Source organism: Neomonachus schauinslandi, chromosome 3, assembly GCF_002201575.2.
Source record: "Neomonachus schauinslandi chromosome 3, ASM220157v2, whole genome shotgun sequence".
Lineage (NCBI taxonomy): Eukaryota > Metazoa > Chordata > Mammalia > Carnivora > Phocidae > Neomonachus > Neomonachus schauinslandi.
Window position 1 is genome coordinate 72,471,618 of NC_058405.1, and position 24,439 is coordinate 72,496,056.

A 24,439-nucleotide genomic window follows, 5' to 3' on the forward strand; every position below is an offset into this window, starting at 1 on the left:
TGGGTCTGGAAAAGACACCTTTAGTTTGGTCTTTTTCATTCACTCATGTAGAAAGAGTACACAAGGTAAGACTCAAGACTATTTGCTCCTCTGGCTGGTGTACAGAGTGTAGTGAATTATTTAAGTCTCGCACTATTTGGCTCCTAGAACATACCAGTACAAAGTCAAGTTCGGTCCCCAGCTTCCGTTCCAACATCATCCTCTGCCCTACTCCCTCTTCCCTCCACGTCTTGCTATGCTTGGGATATGTGCCATTCCAGGCCTCCTTCCACAGGCTTTCCTCCTCTTCTGGACCCAGCGAATTCACAGTCAACCCTTGAGACCCAGGTTGAACATCACATCTCCAGCACAGCCTTCCCCGGTGCCCCCCACTCAACTAGCCGTGGCCACCTCTGTCTACCCATAACTGTTCTGGCATGTCTCTCTTTGCATTTCATCTTGTCATAATGTAAAGTTTGGTTCACAGCTGTGAACCTCACTAGGCTGTGGACTCTGCAAGGATGAGGACAGTGCCTTTGTGTCCCCTGGGCCACACAGCAACGGCTCCTAGGAGAGAGAACATATATTTGCTCAGGGAGGGAAGGGAGGATGGCGAACACGTGGAGTCCTGGCGATTCTGCCTATCACTGAGTGACCCCAAACACAATGCTCTAACTCTCATTTGCTGTGACCCTCGGAAGATGTGAGTGCTTTTCTTCAGGGTGATTCTATGTCATGGACCCCAAGCATTACAGCAACAATACCTTCCCGTGTCAGGTGAAGTCATGGTGCTCCCTTCCAAGGCCGGAGGCAAGATTGGCTGTTAGGCTGAGAGAATGGACTGCTATAATTTATGGGCAACTTAAAAGACTTTCTAATGTAGTTCTGACCATATATGAGTTTGGCCTTGCATGTTGCTTTGGGAACCCAAACCCATTATAGTTACTGAAAGCCTCTTTGCCTTTTTATTTTTTATTTTTATTTTTATTTTTTTAAAAGATTTTATTTATTCACTCGAGACACAGGGATACAGAGAGAGAGAGAGAGAGAGCACGAGCAGGGGGAGAGGCAGAGAAAGAAGCAGGCTCCCCGCTGAGCCAGGAGCCGGACGTGGGGCTCGATCCCAGGACCCTGGGATCATGACCCGAGCCGAAGGCAGATGCTTAACCATCTGAGCCACCCAGGCGCCCCTCTTTGCCTTTTTAGATTTGATGAGCTGCTAGAAGGTAGGAGTGAGGAGTGAGAGAACTTTTTAGCACCCTCTTTCTCTAGGGGGAAAACAACAGAAATAAAATCAACACTCTAAATACACAAACATGGTTTACTTAAAACAAAAAACACTGCACAGTATGGCATTTTCCCAGATGTGGGAGGGTGTGACGCTGATTAAAGTGATCAGAACACGTCCTTGCTACCTCCCAATGGGAGTCTTCAAAAAAAAAATTTTTTTTTTTAATTTTATTTATTTATTTGTCAGAGAGAGAGAGAAAGCACAAGCAGGGGGAAGTGGCAGGCAGAGGGAGAAGCAGGCTCCCCACTGAGCAGGGAACCGGATGTGGGACTCGATTCCAGGACCCTGGGATCATGACCTGAGCCGAAGGCAGATGCTTAACTGACTGAGCCACCCAGGCGACCCCCCCAACCAAAAAAAAAAAAAGAAAAATTTGATGCTGCCTGAGGCTGACAGGTACATATAGCAGAGGACACCAGCCCCACACAGCAGTCCATGGTCACACCAGTCCTTCTGTCCTCACACTGGCAGACAGAGGCCTCTACTCTAGAGTCTTCGTGGGGGCCTGGGTGGATTTGGGAGCCTGAGCTGGAGCTGGAGCCAGAACCACAGGCTGGGCCATGGTTGGAGCCTTGCTCTTGGACTTTGCTAGCAGAGCCTGAGACCATGGTGATGCACGCATGAGCACACTTCCCGAGCTGGTGGTGGGGGGCAATGTAGGTAAGTTGATTGAGCTTGTGATTGACCCCTTGTGGGATCTTGGGCCTGACCTCCTTGGGCTGTACGAGAGCCTGGAGGGCCTTGATAGTGCATATTCCTCAGGAACTTGGTATCCACTCCCTTGAGAGATTCATGTCTTTGTGACCGGGGTTTCTTGATGCTGTTTCTGTGCCATTTTCAGGACTGGTCATACATGGTGTGGTTCTTGGACTTGGCCATGTGTGCACTGAAATCCAAGGCTCCCAAAGTGCCTGGGACCTGAAGAGAAAGAGCGAGGCCACCAGGAAATCTTCAACCTTGGAGCAAATTTTGTTCTATAAACTTCTGAGTCAGTGTAACCAGCTGCACCTCGTGGACTTCAGGTATGCCTCCAGAATCAATCATCCCCAACTTCCTGAAGATGCTAAATTAAGAAGAGTAGGGACTGTGCCAGAACATTTCCCCCCAAATAAGGACTTTGCCAAACTATCTTTGCCCCAAACTTGTTTCCTTCGATGCCGTTTCCTTTTCTTCATGTGCAGTCTTTCTATTCTTCAGTCCAACCAATGTTTACTGAACACCTAATGTGTACCTTGCTTGGCCCTGCGTATGCAGGTGTAAATGAGCCGGTTCTGGGAGGGGAGAAGAACCTTAAACCGATGATTACAATGAAGAATGCTGAGGGGGTTGTGAGGAAGACAGGTCTCCTACAGGGTCACGTGGAGCCCACCTTCTCTCACTAAAGCCTGTTTTTTACAGAGTTTGCTGGTTTTAGGTTTTTTTTTTAATGTTTAGTGAATGTTAAGGGGGCCTACTGTGTATCTGTAAGACAAGATGAAGAATAGTACCAGCATAGAAAATGCTGAGTGAAAAACAGAGTCAGAGTCAATTAACTATTATACTTACAACTATGCAATACATATATAAAATGTAGATAAAGATATAAATTCACAAATATTCTAAAAGCAGTTGTCTTACAGTGATAGATTAATTGTTCCTTTTCCTTTTTTCTATGTCTGTATATGTGATGTATTTTTATATACTGACTTTTTATATTACTATATAACATACTACTTTTTGACAGAACTAATAGAATGTGTTCAATAAAACTATGCTGCTGTCTAGTAAATACAAAAAATAAAAGAAAGCTTAGGGAATGTAAAGTATCTAATAAGTACCAACCAATTGTACTATTATTTAACAGCCAGTTTTTTAAAGGTTTTTATCTATTGACAATTTGAAAGGAAAATAGTGGAAACATTTGTAATGTGTAGTTCTGTCGGTTGCCAATAAATTAATGCACTAAATAGCTTCTCAGGAAATAGGCCTACTGACTTCCTTCTCTCTTCTGCTTGATTAAGTAATTAACAGCCGGCTAGTGAAAAATATCTGACAGGACCCTCGATTCTCTATGCCTCTGCTGAAGGTGTGATTAACGTTCTGCCACAAACAAGTGTTTGTGGAGTGGTGACACACTCATCCTAAGTGACCAGAATGAAGGCCACCCTCCAGCCAGGTCACATCTCAGATGCTGTGAGGGCCAACCACCCTGGAGGGAATTAAGCTCAGAAGGAAGGAGCTACCTCCAGGCCAGGCGTGGTGCCCATTGTTTCAGAGATTGTATTATTTAACTTCACGTGAGTCCATTCAATATGGTGGGGTGTGGCCGCACCGTTCACTCTTTGACTCTCATGTCCTGTCAGTATCAAGGCTTGTCTCCCAACTGCCAAATTCCCTGACTGCTGCAAACTTGAATGGGGGGGCGGGGGGGGGGGGAGTGGGGAATGTAGTGTCCTTTGTTCTCCTCTTCATGCCAAGGAAGATGGATTTTCCAATTGACTTTTAGCAAGTGCGTGCATCTAGATGGGGAACCTCACCAGGGCTTCCTGTTTTTCTCTCCTCCTTTAGGTGGGAGACCATGGTTAGAGGGGGCTGAACTTGGGTACTTGTCTTCTCCCCGGTCAGTTAGGCTTTAATAAAACCACAGCAGGTGAGGCTCTGGTTAACTAATTTCCCCCAAAGGCAGGCCTTGTTAAGAAGAACCCAGTGCTCTGGGGTATTTCAAAATGGTTCCTTTTCCCCCTCCTCCTGCCAGAAGCATGAGGGGATTTTTTTTAGCTGATATTCTGTGAAAACCCAGTAGAGCACCAGGAGTTAAATTACCCAAAGTGAATCAGAGGCCGCCTGATGACTGGGTATCCTTGGAGTTTTCATCTCTCAGATTTGTCCACACTGAGCCTCCAGCAACTCATCAGTGCAGGTTTTCCTACCCTGCCCCCCGCCCCCCCTGGTTCCCCAGGAAGTGTCTGCTGGGAGCTCCTTACTCTGGTAAGTTGGGACTCTATCTGCCTGTGTGTCTCTCCAGTTTGGCGGGGGAGAGGGGGGCGGTTTGTCCTGTGTCCTCACTTCTCTTACAGATTTAAGAAGAGTTGTTGACTTTTCAGTTTGTTCCGTTTTTGTTTTTGTTTTTTTACTTGTTAGCATGGAGAATCAGCTTCTAAGCTTACAGGCTGGATCCTAAACCGTCTCCAGTGTATTTTTCTTCTACCTATCCACAGAGCACTCTGAATAGATGTGAGAATTTGCATAACTGAAACTCTGGTTGTTCATGTCAGATAGTCTCTTTGATCTTCATAGTTCAGAAGAACCTTCTAGAAAAAGTTAATTGTGTATTTGAAAGGGGGCTAAGTCCTCCATGGTTTGCGCAGAGGTGAGATCTTAGATCATGGGGGCGGAAAGGCTTGCTTCTGGTGGAGTCTTACTCTCATGCTCATAGTTTAATTCCAGCTTGGTGTGATTAGAATGCTTTATTTCCAGTCCCCCAGGGTGAGGGGAGGAGAGAGGATTTCCGCTCCTACCCCTCTGGTCCATCATATCCCAAATTCAAGTTCTCCTGGATTGATTTCATCCTCAGGACAAAAGCAGCTCAAGACTCACTTAACTCTCTGGGCTCCTTTCCCCCCCCCGCAGATCTCAACCTAGTAAATTCCTTATCCTATCTGAGCTTTTAAATTTTTTTTTAATGTATTTTTATGTAGCATTTTTAATGATTTTCAGTGGGAGTGCTGTTCCAAATAACCTACCCAAACCTGATGCTGGAAAGGGAAAGATACTCTATTTTCTTTTTTTTTTTTTTTTAAGATTTTATTTATTTATTTGAGACAGAGAGAATGAGAAAGAGCGAGCACATGGCGGGGGAGGGTCAGAGGGAGAAGCAGACTCCCTGCTGAGCAGGGAGCCCGATGCGGGACTCGATCCCGGGACTCCAGGATCATGACCTGAGCCGAAGGCAGTCGCTTAACCAACTGAGCCACCCAGGCGCTCGATACTCTATTTTCTTCATAGAATTAATTAATCTGAAATTTCCCTCCTTACTCTGCTTATTATCTGACAAGTCCAATGAGATTATACACTCCATTACCTCTGTCTTGATCATTTGTGTATCCACAAGGCTTGATTAGTGCCTGGCACATGGTAGGCATCTAATAAGTGGTCATGACAATAATAATAATAATAATAATAATAATAATAGTGAAATCATAACAGTAAAAGATTTTTTTTTAAATGTAATCTCTACCCCCAACATAGGGCTCGAACTCACAGCCCTGAGATGAAGAATCACATGATCCACCAACTAAGCCAGCCAGGCACCCCCTAACAGTAAAAGATGTTAAACTTGGGACACATCTAGTGTTTTAGCTGACAGCTCTGCTCCACACACACCCCCCTCCAAGCCATCCTACATGTGGTGGGAGATTTAACTTTGGAGAGCACATGCTCTCTACTTTCAGTAGCGCCCCATTGCCTTTCCCATAGAGACCGTATTTCTTAACTTGGTATCCATACAAGTCTGGCCGTAAACTAATTTTCTATTCTTTTTGCATCCTGTGTTCTCCCCCAGACCAGTCTACTTGGCATTTTCCAAACATGCAACACAACTTTTCACTCACTAATTCCCCTGCTTTGGCTGTTCTTCCCATTACCTTGCCCTTCTGTTCCAAACCTTCTATTCCTTTGACACACCACTCAAATTCTACTTCCTCTACAATTTCTTCTCTTATTCCCTTGCAAGAATTAATGCTCCTTTCTTTAAACTCCCAGATGTTTTGGGCTTCCTTATATATCTCTTATCACATGTGCTTTGCATTATAACTATTTCTTTACATGGATTAATGCTTCCCCAAAAAACTTGACAGTGCTTTGCACATTGCAGACACTCAACAAATATGAATAGAAAAATGGATCATCAAAACAGGCTTAGATTGTGAACCTCAAATAATATCAAACAAGGGAATGTTTGTCCACAAGAGCCAGAAATAACTTATCTTCCAGGCTCCTGGAGATTTCTGAATATAGGAGGGTCAAACAGTAGCCATGCCAATGGACACTTATTTATTTTTATTTAAAATTATCATTTAAGGGGCACAAGGGTGGCTCAGTCAGTTAAGCATCTGCCTTCAGCATAGGTCATAATCCCAGGGTCCTGGGATCAAGCCCTGCATTGGGCTCTGTGCTCAGCGGGGAATCTGCTTCTCCCTCTGCCTGCCGCTCCCCACTGCTTGTGCTCTCTCTCTCTGTTAAATAAATAAATAAGTAAATAAATAAATCTTTAAAAAAAATAAAAATGAATAATAAAATTATTTAAAATTATTATTTTCCAATTGTTTGACACCTTTTACAGAATGGTTGGGGGTCCATTGTTCTGTTCTGTTCTTTTTCTCTTTTAAATTTTAAAGCACATTGGAAAATTTCATCAAAGGACTCACTTAAAGATTCTAAAACTAAAAGTTAATTCTAGCGACACCCACACCAAATTGAGTCTGACTCACATTTTCGATCAGCAGTTCCTGTAACCTTGTTGAATTTCTCATTTGTACTGTTACTTCACTGAATGCCACAACCCTGAGAAACAGAAACCCAAGATAGCATTTCTCTTGTTTCCAGAGAACACGTTCTACAGGTGGAAAATTCCAAGTTATAAAATTGAGCATTTGAAGTCCTGCGTCTTCGGCATAATGGGGTGGGTTTTTTCTCTGAAATAGGAATTGGTAGCTGTCATGTTAACAGTTATATTAATGCAACAGATTGCATTATCTCATTCTGCTGGCTACTAAGAGTCTTCTAAGTTCTGCAGAAAAATAATTGTGGTTGATGTATTCCCTCTGAGACTTTCAAAGGACTTACAGGGAAGAGGGCTATTACTGGATGTCTTACTACTAATACTACTACTACATGAATCAAGGAGATTACGTGGGTCTGTGTTAATGTTTTTGAACCTCCCTGCTGTTCAAGAGAGAAGTTTGAGTAATCAAAGAAAATGCCCTAAGAAGTAGTATGTTTGAATTAACCTGAAACTAAGGGGAAATGAATCCTATAAAAGAAACACTTTTGCAGATCACACATGGATAGCTTTAGGAGGAGAAAATAAGAGAACATACAAAGGACAGATGTAATTAAGTTTCAGAGAGAAAAACTCTCCAAGGCAGGAATCATGGGCCAGGAAATCGACATTGGATACCAGAAATCTGAACAAGAACCCAGGAGGTCCTAACTGAAGGAAGTAAGGGTTCAGGGGTGGGGAATGCCAAATGATGCTTGATAGACTTTCAGTCTGCTTAGAGGTTACATCAGGTGACATCTCATAGGATCTCAAATCTGACATCTTGTTGGTAATGTTGGAGGCATATTGGTGTGGAATGTGTTATATCCCAACAAGGTTATATGCCTCAAATCCATTCTTACCATAATCACTGCCAGAAATCCAAGCTTCTCTGTTCACCCCGAGTTATGCCCCCATGCTACTGTGTACATCCCCAGTTGGACCCAACCAGCCCAACCCCTCCTCCAACCCCTTACTGCCCCTCTAAGTGGAACCTTCACTTTGCAAACAGCAAACCCCTCCAGCTCCACCTCCATTTCTTCCCAAGCACCCTGCTCACCCTGAGAAGGCTTCACTGCAGCCCAAACAAGTGTGCTGTTTCTCTCTCCTACACCTCTTAGAACTCAGGACCAGAAGCAAAAACTGTGCTTTCCTGGGCTGCCATCACACTTTGCAGGCCATGTCTCTCTCCCTCTCTGTTGCACAAACCCCCACTTTTTGAGACTCCTACCCTTCACATGCCACTTCCATGCACAGACTTCCAGAACACACCCTTTGCACTTCACATATACACACACCCCTCATATGCTCAAGGCTTTAGCTCCTGGCTGCCTGTCTTCCTTTCCACCCCCGCTCCTGCAGGGTTTTTGGCTATTTCAAGTCTGTAGTGATGACACATTCACCATGCTGGCCTCTTAGACCCTTGACCACGCAACAGTCTTGAAGGCGGCCACCCACAGCCAGGTCACGTGTGGATTAGGTCGTCCTATATATTCCCCCAGTCTCTAATCCCACACGTCCTCACCCACCACCCCCTTCCCACCTTCCACCACTCCTACTCAAATCACTCCACCACATAATCCTTCAACTGCGTGACCACCATCATCCACTGACACCCATGCTCAGCTCACGGCCTTGTCTCCTAGCCCACTGAGAGAATGGGGGCTTTGCAGGGGGCCTCCCTGCTCTTCCCACCCTCAAACTGGCAAATCTATTAGCACCTACACCTGGTTTCTTCCTGTCTTACCCGTCTTGTTTATGCTGTCCTAACACAGTGCTCTCTGCTTCTCCACAGGATCATTCCGATAGCTTGCTGATCTGTCTTAGTGTCTACATTCTGAGAAGGAACTTTTCTCTGATGCACTGGCAGGCTGCAGTTGGGTCATGCCGGCTCCTAAGAATCAACGGTTAAATTTTCAGGGATTTTGCCAGCTCTTTGGCGTTATGTTGGTGACTTGGAATTGGCTGTGCTGAGCGTGTTTATACTGTTACAAATGAAGCCCCTGGTTTTCCAAAGGGGTTTGGTTAAACATCTACGGACACATTCCTGTCTTATGCTTCATCCTCCTGCTGCTACCAACGGGTTCCCTGCCGCTCCTCTCACCTTTATCCCTACTGAAGCAAAACTTCGCAAGAGCTGTCCCAGCGTTGAGGTCCAGCCACCTGTTCACTCCTCAAGCCCACTCCAGTCCAGCTTCTGTCCCTGTCAAAGCCACTTAGCACCTCCACGTTCCAAAGTCAAATAATACTTGTTCAGTTATTTTACTTGAGTTTTGCATTCAACTCCCCTACCCACTTCCTCCTGCTGAAAACACATTCTTCTCCTGGCTCCTCTGATCCCACACTTCGAGTTTTTCTCCTGTCTCTCTTGCTGTTCTTTTCTTAGAATCCGTTGCAGGCTTCTCTCTGCCTCCCTCAGACACATACACAACTTCTAAAGGTTGGCTTCCCAGGGTGCGGTTCTAGGCTCCCTTACCTCCTCTACACACTCTCCCCACATGACTGCATTCTGTTCTGCCTCGTGACTTTACACACTAAGGATTCGTAAAAGGACACCTCAAACCTCTCTGACCTCCAGATTCCCCCATATAACTGCCTATTTGATGGTGGATGCACACTTTGCTTTAAAAGTAACATGTCCTGGGGCGCCTGGGTGGCTCAGTCGGTTAAGTGTCAGACTTTTGATTTCGGCCCAGGGCGTGATCTTAGGGTCCTGAGACTGAGCCCCTCGGTGGGCTCCATGTCTGCTTAGGATTCTCTCTCTCCCTCTCCCCCTGCCCCTCCCCCCACTCTAAAAACTAATAAGGGGCGCCTGGGTGGCTCAGTCAGCTAAGCCTCCGACTCCTGATTTCGTCTTAGGTCATGATCTCAGGGCTGTGGGATCAAGCCCCAAATGGGGTTCTGTGGTCAGTGCAGAGTCTGCTTGTCCCTCTCCCCCTGCCCCTCCCCCCACTTGCTCTCTCTCTCAAACAATCTTTAAAAAATAATAAATAGAAATCTTTAAAAAAGGGTAACATGTCTTGATTCCTTCACAACCTGGCAAACTAGTCCCCCTACCCCCCACTCCCATTCCACCATTCAGTAACTGGTGGCATGTTCAGTCATTTGCCTGAGCTGGAAATGTGGCCATCCAGGATTCCTCCTTCATCCTCACCTCCCACATCCAAGGCACCAGCAAGGCCTGTGTGTCTACCTCCTGGGTATACATCTCAACTCCCCCTGCCTCTGTCCAGGGCCAAAACCACACAGTCTTCTGAGTCACCCTCCAGCTCATGTCTTGCCTGCATTCTCCCAGGGGCCTCCTCACTGGCCTTCCCATGTTCATTGCCGCCCTGTCTAATACAGCCTCCACAAAACAGCCAGAGGAGACTGTTAAGAAAGAAAATCCTGGAAATTAAAATGGCTTTTAAAAACTTTGAGGGGCGCCTGTGTGGCTCAGCCGGTTAAGCGTCTGCCTTCGGCTCAGGTCATGGTCCCAGGGTCCTGGGATCGAGCCCCACATCTCATCTGAAGAAACAATGTTTGTTACATTAATTTGGGCTTTGAAATAATAGCTGTCATTTTGTTTTATTTTTATTTATTTAAGATTTTATTTTTAAGTAACCTCTACACCCAACATGGGGCTTGAACACAACCCCGAGATCAAGAGTCACATGTTCTACCAATGGAGCCAGCCAGGCGCCCCTGAAATAGTAGCTGTCATTTTTTTTTTTTTTAAAATCTTTTTTTTTTAAGATTTTATTTATTTATTTGAGAGAGAGAATGAGAGACAGAGAGCATGAGAAGGAGGAAGGTCAGAGGGAGAAGCAGACTCCCCGCCGAGCAGGGAGCCCGATGCGGGACTCGATCCCGGGACTCCAGGATCATGACCCGAGCCGGAGGCAGTCGCTTAACCAACTGAGCCACCCAGGCGCCCAGTAGCTGTCATTTTAAAAACAGCAATACATGCAAGCAGAGTTTTAAAATTCAAAGGTGGAAGGATCAAGAGCATACTTCTCTTGATGAGAACCGAGTAATATATGGAATTGTTGAATCACTACATTGTACACCTGGGACTAACACTATGCTGGAATTAGAATAAAACAAACAAAAAATTTAAAGTTTAACAATATCTTTGCAAATGATCACCGAAGCCTTTTGCATATAAGCTATCAAAATAAAGCTCCTGAATGTAATATCTGCCCAAAATTACCTAATCAAATGAAAATTACTCAACTAATGTTCATCCTTTGCTAAGAAGAAAATTTAAATCTTACGAAGTTTTCATATACCTATAAACTTTTGTCAATTTACTTTTTAAATCAGCTACCCCCCCCCCCTTAACCTTTCCTGTACTAGCCTGGAAAGTAAAATGGCTTTTAACAATTTCAAGGATACATGGAAAAGCGATTTTCTTGAAATTGAAACTGTTGGTAATTTTTCTTTGGAAATTATAGAAGTTTTCCGATTAACCCAGAGACTCCAGAGTCAGATCATCTTTTTTAAATGGAAAACAGATTGTTTTTAACACACTGCTTAAAACCTTCCCATTAGGGGCACCTGGGTGGCTCAGTCGTTAGGCGTCTGCCTTCGGCTCAGGTCATGATCCCAGGGTCCTGGGATCGAGCCCCGCATTGGGCTCCCCGCTCAGCGGGAAGCCTGCTTCTCCCTCTCCCACTCCCCCTGCTTGTGTTCCCTCTCTCACTGTGTCTCTCTCTGTCAAATAAATAAATAAAATCTTAAAAAAAAAAACAAAAACCTTCCCATTACATCTCAGATAAGACCCACATGTCTTTCCTACAGGGCCCTGCATAGTCTGGCCTTTACCTTTCTCTCAGCTTTATCCCGTCCTCCTTTTCCTCTGACTCTGCCAGCATCAGGTACACTGGCTTCCTCTCAGTCCCTGGGATACCTTCCTTTATGTTTAGTGGTGTTGGTGGAGGTGGTGAGGGTTGTTTTGTTTTGTCTTGGGGCCCTTGTACAAGCTCTTCCCTCTGTCCAGGGACACTTCCCCTTCTACCTCCTTCATCTCATCTTTCAGGACTTATCTTGCCTCTCACCTTCCCAAAAAAAGCCAAGCAGGCAGGGGGTCCAGTAGAGCAACATGGATAAACTAGGCAAACAGTCAGCAAGTTGCCTCTCTCTCTCTCTCTTTTTTAGAGGGAGGGGAGGGGCAGAAGGAGAGGAAGAGGGAGAGAGAGAATCTTCAGCAGGCTCCCCACTGGGCACAGAGCCTGATGCGGGGCTTGATCCTATAACCTTGGGATCATGACCTGAACTGAAATCAAGTCAGATGCTTAACTGACTGAGCCACCCAAGCACCCCTCATCTCTCTTTAAAGTAAGTAAATTAATACCTTAAATTTACTACTGGTTGGTAAAGTAACACTGCCTTGAATTTGTTGTCTATTCATCAGTTTCTTGAGGGATGGCTTTGGCTGAGCACCCTGGGACCAGTAGTAAGTGGCAGAGAAACTCTAGGGGGCAGGCCCATGTTCTTCCAGCTGCCAGGGGCTTGGTCTTTCCATGCTCCACTTTCTCCCTTGACAAATGTCAGCCAGCCCCATGTTGTGGGTCAGAACCCCAGAAGCAGGGCTGAGGTAGGGATTCTTGTATTCGTGGTGTATTGGGAGTGTGCCCTCAGGAGGAATCTGAGGAATAAGGAGGTGGGAGAAGCAAGAAAGGGAAGGGGGGCAGCTAAGAAAAGATGTGGTGTCAGCCAAAGTCTAGCCTCAGCTTGATCCCACAGAGGCTCTGGAACATGAATGGCACCATAGAGCTGTTCCTCTTTGAAGTTGAAGTTCTGGGCTTTTGTATCCCGGCACCAGTCGGTCATTGGTTGAGGGCACCTCAGCGGTGGGGAGTACAGGTGACCTCGCAGATCTTGAGGTAGCCCCTGTCTGTGCAGGAGGCAGCTGTGAGCCCGTAACAGCCAACACTTAGCAGTCTAGTGCATCCTCCGGGTAAAAGGGACCTGGGTGGGGAACCAAAAGCTATGGATCATTTTAGGGCAGGATTATTTAACCTTGGCACTATTCACATTTTGGGCTGGGTAATTCTTTGCTGTGGGGGGTGTCCTGTGCATTGTAGTATGCTTATCAGCTCCCTGGACCCCACTCGCTAGATGCCAATAGGATACCCACCCTCCCCCCCCCCCCCCCCAGTCTCTAAACATTGCTAGATGCCCCTGGAGTACAGAACTGCCTTCTCTTCCCCAGCCATCCCAGTACTCTGTGGTGTCCTCAGCCAATCCTTGGAGGGAGCTCCTAGCCACGCACTGCCTGTTCACCGGGATATACCATCCTACACACACATTCCAGTGTGTGTGGGTGTGTGTGTATGTGCACATGTGTGCGTGTGTGCACGCACAGTGGGGAGTGTCTCTGAATATGACTGGCTAAACAAGACTGGGTCAAGCCAGAATGAAAAGAAGGATCAATGAAATCTGCTAGCTGTTTAACAAACAGCATGAACAGTTAAATGACTGACTGACCATGAGTGTTAAGGGAGAGGCTGACTCCTAGGTTTCTGGCTTTGGCAAACTCAGACAGGGCAAAGAGAGCAAGTTCTGAGAAGGAACAGACCAGGTAAAATTTTGGACCTTGGAGTTTGACGTGCTGGGTCTCCCTTGCAGACACCTATGGAAGGCACACATAGATCTGAGTCTGGGCTGGGCTGGTGCACTCAATCTGAGAGTCATCACCAGCAAAGTCAAAGACACAATCACAGTTGTCTAGGGAGAAGGTACTTGGTGAGAAAAGAAGGGGGCTGAGGGCAACCTTCACATTTAGGGGAGAGAGGGAAAAGGAGATGGTCCCAAAGGGCGCAAAGAAAGGATAGCCAGAGAGATAGAGAAGCAGGGGTGAGTGAAGCCATAAGTCACAGAGACAGGTAAGAGAAACAATTGTTCTAAAAAGACAGATACAGTCCCTTCACCTGTCACTGGGCTCCACTCCTCAAGGACGTTAGAGTTTCATGAATTACCTCTAGAGTGTAGTCAAGTAAAAATGGCGTTCAGGCAATTTGTTGGCCTGTATTTGTTTCATAGTAGGCATTCCTATTCAAGAAAAAAAAAAAACACCTCACTTTTAATGAACATATTTTGTGAGGTGAATGGTGAACATACCACACAAACTGCCCATATAGCAAACAAATCTACAAAGATATTCCAGAGCCCCCAGCATGGTGGAAGCAGCAAGAACGGGGACCTACGCCTTTGTGTCTAAGTTCTTCCTATGTGCCCCCTCTGGTGAGTCCTTTTGATTTCCAGAATTTGGTTTGTTCCTGGTGTCCTTTCTACTCAAACATTCTAAGGCTCTAATCAAATCCACACACATTTATTACATAAATATGTCAATGGAAGGTCCATCCTATTGTATGTGCATCAGAACAGTGATGCATAAGCCCTACTTTGCATCATAATAACCCAGGGAGCTTGTTAAGCATAGGCTCCCACACAGAGGATACTGTTGCCTTAAAGAATCCCACAATACCCCCCACAGAATGGAAGGAAATTTTTGCAAATCATGTATATGACAAGGAGTTAGCATCCAGAATACATACAGAACTTCTATAACTTGACCGCCACAACAAAACACAACCTGATTTTAAAATGAGCAAAGGACTTGAATAGACATTTCTCCAAAGAAGATCTACAAATGGCCAATAAGCACATGAAAAGATGCTCAACATCACTCATCATTAGGGAAATGCAAATGAAAACCACAATAAGATACCACCTCACACCCAACTGGATGGCTACTATTTAAAAAAAAAAAAAAAACGAAAAAGCAAGTGTTGGGAGGGACATGGAGGAATGGAAACCCTTGTGTACTCTTGCTGGGAATGTAAAATGGTGAAACCACTGTGGGAATAACATTTCCTCAAATAATTAGAAATAGTATTACCATATGATCCAACAAGTCCACTTTTGGATATCTGCATAAATATGTATATCCCAAAGAATTGGAAACAGGGTCCTAAAGTGGTATTTACACAGCATGTTTATAGCAGTGGCATTCGCAATAGCCAAAAGGTAGAAGCAACCCAAATGTCCATTGATGGATGAATGGATAAAGAAAATGTGGTATAGAGGCTCCTGGGTGGCTCAGTCAGTTCAGCGTCTGACTCTTGATTTCGGCTCCGGTTGTGATCTCAGGGTCCTAGGACCAAGCCCCACAACAGGCTCCATGCTGGGCATAGAGCCTGCTTAAGATTCTTCTCTCTCGGGCGCCTGGGTGGCTCAGTCGTTAAGCGTCTGCCTTCGGCTCAGGTCATGATCCCAGGGTCCTGGGATCGAGTCCCACAGCGGGAAGCCTGCTTCTCCCTCTCCCACTCCCCCTGCTTGTGTTCCTGCTCTCGCTATGTCTCTCTCTGTTAAATAAATAAAATCTTTAAAAAACAAAACAAACAAAGAAAAAAGATTCTTCTCTCTCTCTCTCTCAATCTGCCCCTCACCAACCCCCCCCCAAGTGTGCTCGCGTGCATGCTTTCTTTCTCTCCCTCTCTCAAAAAAAAAAAAGAAAAGAAAAGAAAATGTGGCATATACATACAGTTGAATATTATTGAGCCTTAAAAGTTAAGGAAATTCTGACACATGCCATAACGTGGATGAACCTTGAGGACATTATGCTCAGTGAAATGAACTAGTCACAAAAAAACAAATATTGCATAATCCCACTTATATGAGGTATCTGCAACAGTCAAATTCATAGAGACAGAAAGTGGGATGGTGGTTGCCAGGGGCTGGAGCAAGAGAGGAATGGGAGTTGCTTAGTGAAGACAGAGTTTTAGTTTTGTAAGATGAATTGAGTTCCGGAGATTAGTTGCATAACCATGTGAATGTGCTTAACACTACTGAACTGTACACTTAAAATGGTTTAAATAATTTTTTTAAAATTTCTGATAGTTGTGGGGGGGAAAGTGACAAAATAAAAGTAAGGTAACAGGTCTATAAATTCAAATTGGTATATTTTCATATCTTCCTAAAGCCCAGCTATCTCCTACAGTAATTAGTAATAGTATATTATTTAAATTTGGGAGGGGTTGTTTTAAGACCTCTTTGTTCTATGATCAATTTTCAAAGACAACTGTTAGATTAGAAACTTGCAAAGAGGCATCAGTCCTGTGGAGTGACACTTTTCATTTAGAATCCCCTGTTCCCCTAGGATGGGAATTTCTCCTGTCTGCGTGTTCCCAGCCAGGCCTTGCCATTGCAGACCCCTCAGAAAACAGCCACATGTCTCAATATTGAGTTGTCTACTGGATATTTCCTGAATGAAGTTCCCAAGTCCAGATGAATAAGACTTCCTCAGAAAACTGACTTGATGGTCGGGATGCTGCCTCTTCCCAGAAGGATGTCCTCCCCCACAACCTCCATGTCAGGAGGGATAATGGAGAAGGTGGGTCCCTCAGACAGAAAACAGAGCATGTTTGTAAGCTTTGACTTCATGGAGAGCAAAACTTCCATACAGGTCCATTCATTTATTCTGCAAACATTTATTGTGTACCAATGTTACGCAAGTCATCAGAAAAATCACTGTTAAAAAAGAGGACAGAGTTTTACCAAGGCCATTTTATTGAGGCATAATTTACATAAAACAAAGTTCACCCTTTGAGGTATACGGTCCTATGAGTTGACAATGTATATTGTATGACTACCGCCAAAATCAAGATACAGAATATTTATATCACCCCAAGACATTCTCTTATGCCCCTCTGTAGCCAAGCCCTCCCGTCCCCCCCAGCCCCTGGCAACCGCTAATCTGAGTTTTGTCCCTACAGTTCTGCCTTTTCCAAATATCAAATAAATGAAATCACACAGTACAGTAGCTTTTGTGTCTGGTGGCTTTCACTTAGCATAATCCTACTACGATTCCTCCATGCTGTTGCCTGAATCAGTAATTCATCCCTTTTTATTACTGAGTAGTACTCCATTGTGTGGATGTAGCACAATTTATTTGCCCATTCACTGGTTGATGAACATTCAGGTTGTTCCCAGTTTTCAGCATTATGAATAAAGCTGCTACAAATTTTAGCCTATGGGTCATTGTGTAGAATAAGTTTTCTTTGTTCTTGGATTAATACCTAGGAGTGGCATTGTTGGGTCATTTGGAGAGTATATGTCTAAGTTGATAAGAAACCGCCCAGCTGGTTTCTAAAATGGCTCTACCTTCTTGCCTTCCTACCAGCAATATATATAAGTTCCCATTGTTCTGGATCCTCACCAGGCAGATAAAGCTTTTCACAAATACCAGCCGCTTATTTAATTTCAAACCTGCAGTAATCAGGGTCATTACATCATCGGCAATGCGTGGCTTTATCTTTAAGCTTCTCACTCTATAAGCTAGGGCTCAAAAATATGCACTGCTTGGTTGTTTCCATAATGCACATTTTTCTTTATGGAACAGTAATATAAAAGTGCCTTAATGATCTCAGTAGGTTTAAGAAACTACAGCAAGGCAGAGTTAGCCCTTAGCAAAATAGAAATGGACACAGAAGAGTATATGCTTAGTGTTAGAAGGAATCTTAAAAGCCTTCTCTGTCCCAGCCCCATGCAGATGCTTGAATCCCATCTTACTATGTCCCTGGCAAGGGGTCATCCAGGTTCTGCTACACTCAGTTCTGTTTTGGGGATCTCATTTCTCCCTGAGGCAGTGTAACTAAAAGATACAGTCACCAGGAACCGTGCCAACTGTGGACAGTCACTCTCAGTTCAGGGTTCATTGGTCCTCATCTGGGGTAGGGGGGGCCCACATTAATTCCAATCCCTATTTTTATCTGACATCTCTTCAAGTATTTGAAAACAGCTCTCCTGGGCGCCTGGGTGGCTCAGTTGGTTAAGCGACTGCCTTCGGCTCAGGTCATGATCCTGGAGTCCCTGATCAAGTCCCACATCGGGCTTCCTGCTCGGCAGGGAGTCTGCTTCGTCCTCTGACCCTATCCCCTCTCAGGTGTTCTCTCTCTCTCATTCTCTCTCTCTCTCAAATAAATAAATAAAATCTTTAAAAAAAAAAAGAAAGAAAGCAGCTCTCCTGTCTCCTTAGGTACCTCCTCTATCCCAGACTAAACATCACTAGTTCCCTTGACCATCCTCATCCAACAAGATTTTGAGTATTTCTCCATCCTGTCCCCCTCCTCTCAACAGATACAGCTATAGCAAATCTCTTCCCAGACTGGGGAGCTCAGTACCGATCCCAGAACTCATAGGTCTAGCACAAGTGGAGTAGATTCTGATCCAGAGCCTCAGAGTCATTTTTTTGACAGAAGTCTCTGATGCCCCACACTGAAATTATCATCAGCTATTATTATTGTTAGCCTGGCTACTTAGTCATCTCTTCCCCAATCTGTATTTGCAGACTTAAATTTGGGGAGACTCAAGAGAAAGACCTAAAATTGTTCCATTTTAGGGGTGCCTGGGTGGCTCAGTTGGTTAAACGTCTGCCTTCAGCTCAGGTCATGATCTCAAGGTCCTGGGATGGAGCCCTGCATGGGCTCCCTGCTCAGTGGGGAGTCTGCTTCTCCCTCTCTCTCTCCCTCTGCCGCCCCCCCCCCACTTCTGCTCACTCTCTCTAAGTAAATAAAATGTTTTTTAAAAATGTTCTCATTACAGATTCATCTAATGCTCCAATTTGCTAGGGCTTTGGGTGACCCTGATTTTATAATCATATTTACCATCTCAACTTTGTGTCACCTCCAGATTTAATAAGCAGGTCTACAAAATCTTTGTTCAGCAATGCATATTTGTTGAGCACCTACGATGCCCTTGGGTAGGCACTGTGAATACAAAGATGAATGGGGCTGTTTCTGGAGAAGCTCACAGCAGATGAGTGGGTTGTGAACCACACTGAAAGCTTCCCATATGACTTCACGAGTGTAATCATCAGAACTAGAACTCTGACTAGTCAGTAACGCACCTTCTTGCACCAGCATCCAGTCCAGATGTCCCCATCTTGCCCACATGACAGGCATGAGAAAGCCTGAAGAACATCTAGAAATCTAGATACTCTATGTGTGTACGTGACCGCTGAGTGAGGGGTCAGAATATTCAGAGGGATGAGGACCACAGTCTGCCCTCAATTGTGTTTAGTAAGTGGCCAGCCCACATTCTCACCACATCCTCACTGTCCTCATCCCATTTTCCCTAATCTCGAAACAATTCACTGAGTTTATTCACCATACTTATATGGACATAAGGATTACTGAAAAGCTACAACAGTATGAACTAGATAATGAGCTCCCGGAGTGGCCCAGTTTACAGGAACACGTAAATAACACGTGCGTGGGTAATGAATGAATACCCTATACAGGGGAAATTGTATCCTAGGGTGTAAGCCTTATTTCAGAGTAATAAATCTGGCGTAGTGCAATTTGGGCAGTGTCCAAGAGGCTGTTGGACCTCTGACGAGGTCCTTCTGGGGCTGTGGAGATTGGCAGGCTAGGCGCTAGATGAGTTTTTGCAGGAGAGGAGGGGAGCAGAGGCGCACAAAGTGCCTTAGCACTGGTACCCCAGAGGTCCCAGCCTTGCTCCCTCACAGAAGGGAAAAGACTGCTTCGGGCACTCAAACTCCAGGCGGGAGAAAGGTAAACCCTTTAGGTGTGCATACTTGATGGGACCCATGGAGCATCTGCAGTTACCTGGTTTGGATTTTGTTCCGCCTTCCCTCTCCCCGCGGGCCACCCCCACAGGGCAAAGCGTCTCCGTAGGTGAGGAGGTTTCCTTTAACATTAAGAAATCAACACAGAACCACAGATTCCCGAGGGTGATTTAGGTCACTGACAACTATGATCCCAAGGAGCAAACCTTCGGAAAAGTGTTGCTTCCTCAGGAAATTCTCCTTCAGCCTCCTCTTCCAGAAAGCCCCCTCACCTCAACCCCTGCTCCAGAAAGGTTTCCTACAATGCCCAGGAAACAGACTTCTGATCCAGAACGTGACAAGCGCTAGTCAGCGTAAAGGACAGAGTTTGAACCGTGTGCGGTTTGTTTTGTTTTTTCCCTCGTTTCCCCTGGAAGAACGGCCCCCGCCCCGTCCCCGCCCCTCACCCCCCTGGTTGGGGAGAGGACACCGCGTCTGATTCTCTCTGCGGCCAAAGCTCCGTGAACTCTCTTTAGTTCTGTTGTTTACTCACTTCTCGCAGAGTTTCTGTTCAGCCCGGGGAAGCTGAGCCGCGGCTCCTCAGATGTTATTTATCTTTTCCTGCGAGGGACTTGTGACAGTCCAGGGTGTTGTGTATCCTGGCGATTGTTTATCACCCAGCCCCGCCGGGGCCCGAACAGCCTCCTCGCCAGCACTTCACGTCCCGAAAGCCCCGGACTACGTGAGCGAGCGAGGGGCGGGGAGGTTACATTTGGGCGCTGGGCTGAACCCGCGTCCCCTGGAGCCTGCAGCAACGTGTCCTCAGGCAAAGGCGCTGACCCCGGGCGCCCAGGTGAAATGAAGCAGACAGCTGCGCGCTGCTCCCGCGCCCCCGCCTGCTCCGCGGAAGTCCCCGCCGAGCGCCACCGGCTCGGACGCTCGTCCCGGCGCGGGCGGGCGGGGGCGACCCCGAGGCGCAGCGCACCCCCCCCCCCCCCGCCCCACCAAGCCGATCCCGTCCTCGCCCGGCGCCGCCGCCGCCAGGCGTGGATCGGGGCGCACCTGGCGCTCTCTGGGCCGAGTCACCGGCGGGTCAGCCCTGCCCAGCAGCTTGGCTGTCGAGGGACTCCTACGTGAGAGGCTGCCCCTCCGCCTGCCTCCCTCCCGCTCCCTCCCGCTCCCTCCCGCTCCCGACGCGCGGGTGCGCTCCCGGCGAGTCCAGCCAGAGTCCCGGGCACTCACACCGCGTGGGCTCGCCCTCAGCTCGGGGTCACCGGACGAGCGGGGTTGGCGCCGGGGCGGAGGTGGGGTGGGAGACGCTGGATTCTGCACTGGACCCAGGCCGATGGAGGATTTGAAATTAGCCCATGGGGGGACTTTGGGGTGAGTCTTGTCTTTCCCCTTCTCCTTTCCTTTCCCTTCTTTCCAGTTCCAAACTTTTCTCTCGGTTTTCCTGCCCTTCCCTTTTTCCTTTTGTCTTTTGGACGCTTTAGAGGGCTAGGTCTCCCTTGCCATCTTTAGGAGCGTGCCCGGGGAACGAAGGCAGGACGGAAAGGGGCTGTGCCCTGGCTCTATGAGCCCATCCTTACACCACACACGCACACACACACATGCACATTCACATACTTATGAGGAAAGATCAAACGCTCACGGCGGCCCGAGGTCTGTTTTCTCAGGCGTCCTTCCCCCATCACCGCATTGTTAGCGGGACAATGGGCTCCTGTGTCAGTCTTGTTGGCACCAGTTTTGTACGATGCAGGAAACAGCATTTCCTCTCGGCGCTGGAAAATTAACTTGGATCGTGCTTTTCCCTTTTTATTGAGAATCCGCACACACCCCGGGAAACCCGAGCTCCCGGAGAGGGGAAGGAGCGGCAGCAATAGACATCCCAAAGTCCTGCCCCAGCCCGTCCCCTTCCCGCTCAGCTCACGGCTCCAGGTCTCTGCCAAAGGAGGAAACTCCCGGCGCTAAACAATAAGATGGGGCTGGGTGTCTCACCAGTGACCCTCCCACTGGGGCCATCAGGACTGACCATGCCAAGCAGCAGTCAGAGCCCTCTTGCAACCCGTTCTATTTGGAAGGGGAACTTGGCAGAAGGAGCCCCCAGCTGCCCAAAGACCCTCCCCACTCCCGCACCCACCTCTAGAGGTACTAGCGGTGGGCTCCAAGTCGGCTAGGTTTGGGCAGTGGGTGGAGTTGCCTAGGCGGTCCCCAAATGTACAAATATGAACAGCAGTTAGGCTCAGAAAATTACTAGTAAATATTATCCTACTCCACATAGTACTTCTATTTTGGTATTCCTCTCACTGCCCTGTCTCTTGTCTCTTGGGCGAAACTTGATTGCAAAATCATAGAGGCAGAGAGGAGTCTTCTTTGCCGTTATCACTATAAATGTTTACTAAAAATGGAGACATTGGGGCTTGTGCTAGCTAGCCTACCACCATCTCCTACTGTTCGCATGTGTAGGCTGGGTGTACTGACCGCTGACTGCTGGAAGTACCCACAAAATTTATACATGTATATCATTTACATGCTCGTCTCTATACATGACACATGTGTACACAGACTCATACAACACACAGACTACAGTATGTGTTGAACGACTGCAATCCTCTACCATCCCCATCTCCTCTACCCTGCCTTGATGGCAGTCTGCAGAGAGGAAGACAGAGGCTCCACCTCAAATCTGTTATAGGTATACCTCCCCATCTCATTAATATTTGCAACAAATTCTTCAAACATTTTATGGGAATTTAATTGTTGAAAATGTGATTTACCATCAAATTGTAAACTCCCAAACTTTTTGGTAGGCTTTATTTTTCAGAGCAGTTGTAGATTTGCAGCAAAATAGAGCAGAAGGTACAGATTTCCCATATACCTCTCCCCCGACGTATGTGAAGCCTCTGCCACGATCAACATCTCCCACTAGGGAGGCGCACTGGTTAAAAAGCCATGAACCTACACGGACACACCATTATCACCCAAGTCCATAGTTCACAGTAGGGTTCACTTATGGTGTTGTACATCCCATGGTTTAGATAAATGTATGATGATATAGGTCCACTATTACAGTATCATACAGAGTAGTTTCCCTGCCCTAAAAATCTTGTGTTCCATCTAGTCATCCCTCTAAACCCTCTGTTTTTGAGTTTATCATCATGCCTAACTGATGTTAAGATCAAAACAGAGAATGTCAACAATGTACTTTGAGGACTTTTATCCTATATGAGTAAGATACAAATCAGAGTTCTAGGGATCAGTGGTCTATTGTTGGCACTGGCTTCCAACACTTCAGTTTTAGATCTACTTTTTTCCCTGACCATCCACATTTATCTCTTCTTCCTCTACCAGCTGCAAGAGTTAATGGTCTGTAAAACAACACTTAAATATTTAAACTCTAGGGAAGCACTAAAAGGAACCCTTTGGGACTCTTTGTGATGTGGAAATCATCCCCAGTTGCTGGAGTCCTGAGTCCCGACTGAACTGGGTAAAAGCCAAGGCTGCTTAATGCTTTGAATGAATGAATGATTGATCATATTCTATTTTTTGTTTACATATTCCTTTATTTGTAAGCTTAGAGAAGAGATTATAGCTTTGTGGTCTATAGAAATAAATTTAGAGAGAAACAGGTGGAGTGATCTCTAAGAAGGTATAAATTGGGCACATCCTAATTGCTCGACAAATATTTTGTAATAATGAAAATGTTGGCCGGCTCCTCTGGTTAGTCTAGATGCACTGAGGCTTACCCAGCAGAGTGTGCAAAACCCTGTATGGCACTGTGGGTTTGCTTCTTAAGAAGGTCCTCACTGCTTTTGCAAAATATTGTCCCTGAAAAAGTTGTTACTCTTATCTCACCATGGCTTTTTGATAGAGCATGCAAGTCTGCTTTGAACTTACCCCCAACTAGACTATGAGCCTCTTAGAAGACCACTTTGGATCTGCTGCTCTATCATCGTTTCCTTCACCTAGAAATAGATCAATAAATGTCTGATGGTGGTGATAGGGATAAACTAGTAACCTGCGTGAAATGAATGCAGAGGTCAAGAGTCATCATCTAGCAAATTAAATGATGTCTAATGCCCTCCAGTGGCAGTCTTCCAATGGCATTACGTGGGTGTGCTTCAAGGGACCAGTGGAGAAGAACCTTGTACTAGGGTGACTTTTGTATTTGCGGTCCCGCCGTTTAGGACCGTTTTGCAAACATCTGTTTCAGATGAATGACAGCAACAGGCAAAGGCAGATTGCTATCCCAAAGCTATTAAGAGGGGTAAATATTTAAGATTGAACGAACTTTCCCTGTCACTAATCCTTAAAAAACAACTTTCTGAACATGCCCTAGAAGAAAAAGAAAACTTTTCAGAAAAGAAATGCTCAGAGCAGGGGAAAATGATGAAAGGTTTGACTCCTCTGTTCTCTTCATGGAAATAGTTGTCTGCACCCAGACTCCTAAGGCTCCATCTGTCCACACATCCTACTGGTGTTTCCACCTACTTCATTGCTGCCGCCATCCGAGAGGCAGGTTGTTCCCTCACAGCCTTTCACAAAAGGATTAGCCCAAATTTAAGCTAAATAAGTCAGGGGCTTACTGAGCTCTGTAGCTTCTTTGAGGACCTTCAGCTAGGAGGATTTCTGGGTTCCTCAGCTGCTGGCAAATGCAGACTGGTTGCATTTCAGCTTGCTTTCCGATGTTGGCTTAACTTGTGTGGGTGACTAGAGATGAATTTTTTATGTTCCTCATGGATTGCTGGAACATATCAGTAAAGCTGTTCTTTGGCTCCATTCAGTGGAAGTCCATACAAAAGAAATTCATTCAGTGAGCTAATGACGCGCCCTCTCTTGCTACTTGAGGTATCCCACCACTGCTCCCCATTTCCTCTTGTATTCCTGGGCTTCTGATCTGGTTCTTCTTTCCCAGCCCCTACCCTCCAAGTTCCTACCCTTGTTTCCTGACTAGCAATTTTTTCCTTCTAGAACTGTTACTAGGTCTCTTTTCTAGAACTCTGGTCCTGAGGCTGAGGCCTGGTGGAGAGCCCTATCAGACACCATTTGCCTACTCCTTACTTGTGAAATATGCCCATGCTGACTTCTTACTGTGGTG

General features: G+C 46.1%; 1 protein-coding gene across 1 annotated transcript in view; it reads left to right on the forward strand.

The window, feature by feature from the left end:
* The first annotated feature begins 1,890 nt into the window (after window positions 1-1,890).
* FLT1 (fms related receptor tyrosine kinase 1) overlaps window positions 1,891-24,439 on the forward strand; it is a 220,809-nt gene continuing 198,260 nt past the window's right edge. Inside the window, exons 1-2 of the mRNA XM_021678191.2 lie at window positions 1,891-1,930; window positions 2,112-2,292. Of these exons, the coding sequence (XP_021533866.2) occupies window positions 1,891-1,930; window positions 2,112-2,292 (221 nt within the window). The remainder of the gene's footprint in view (window positions 1,931-2,111; window positions 2,293-24,439) is intronic.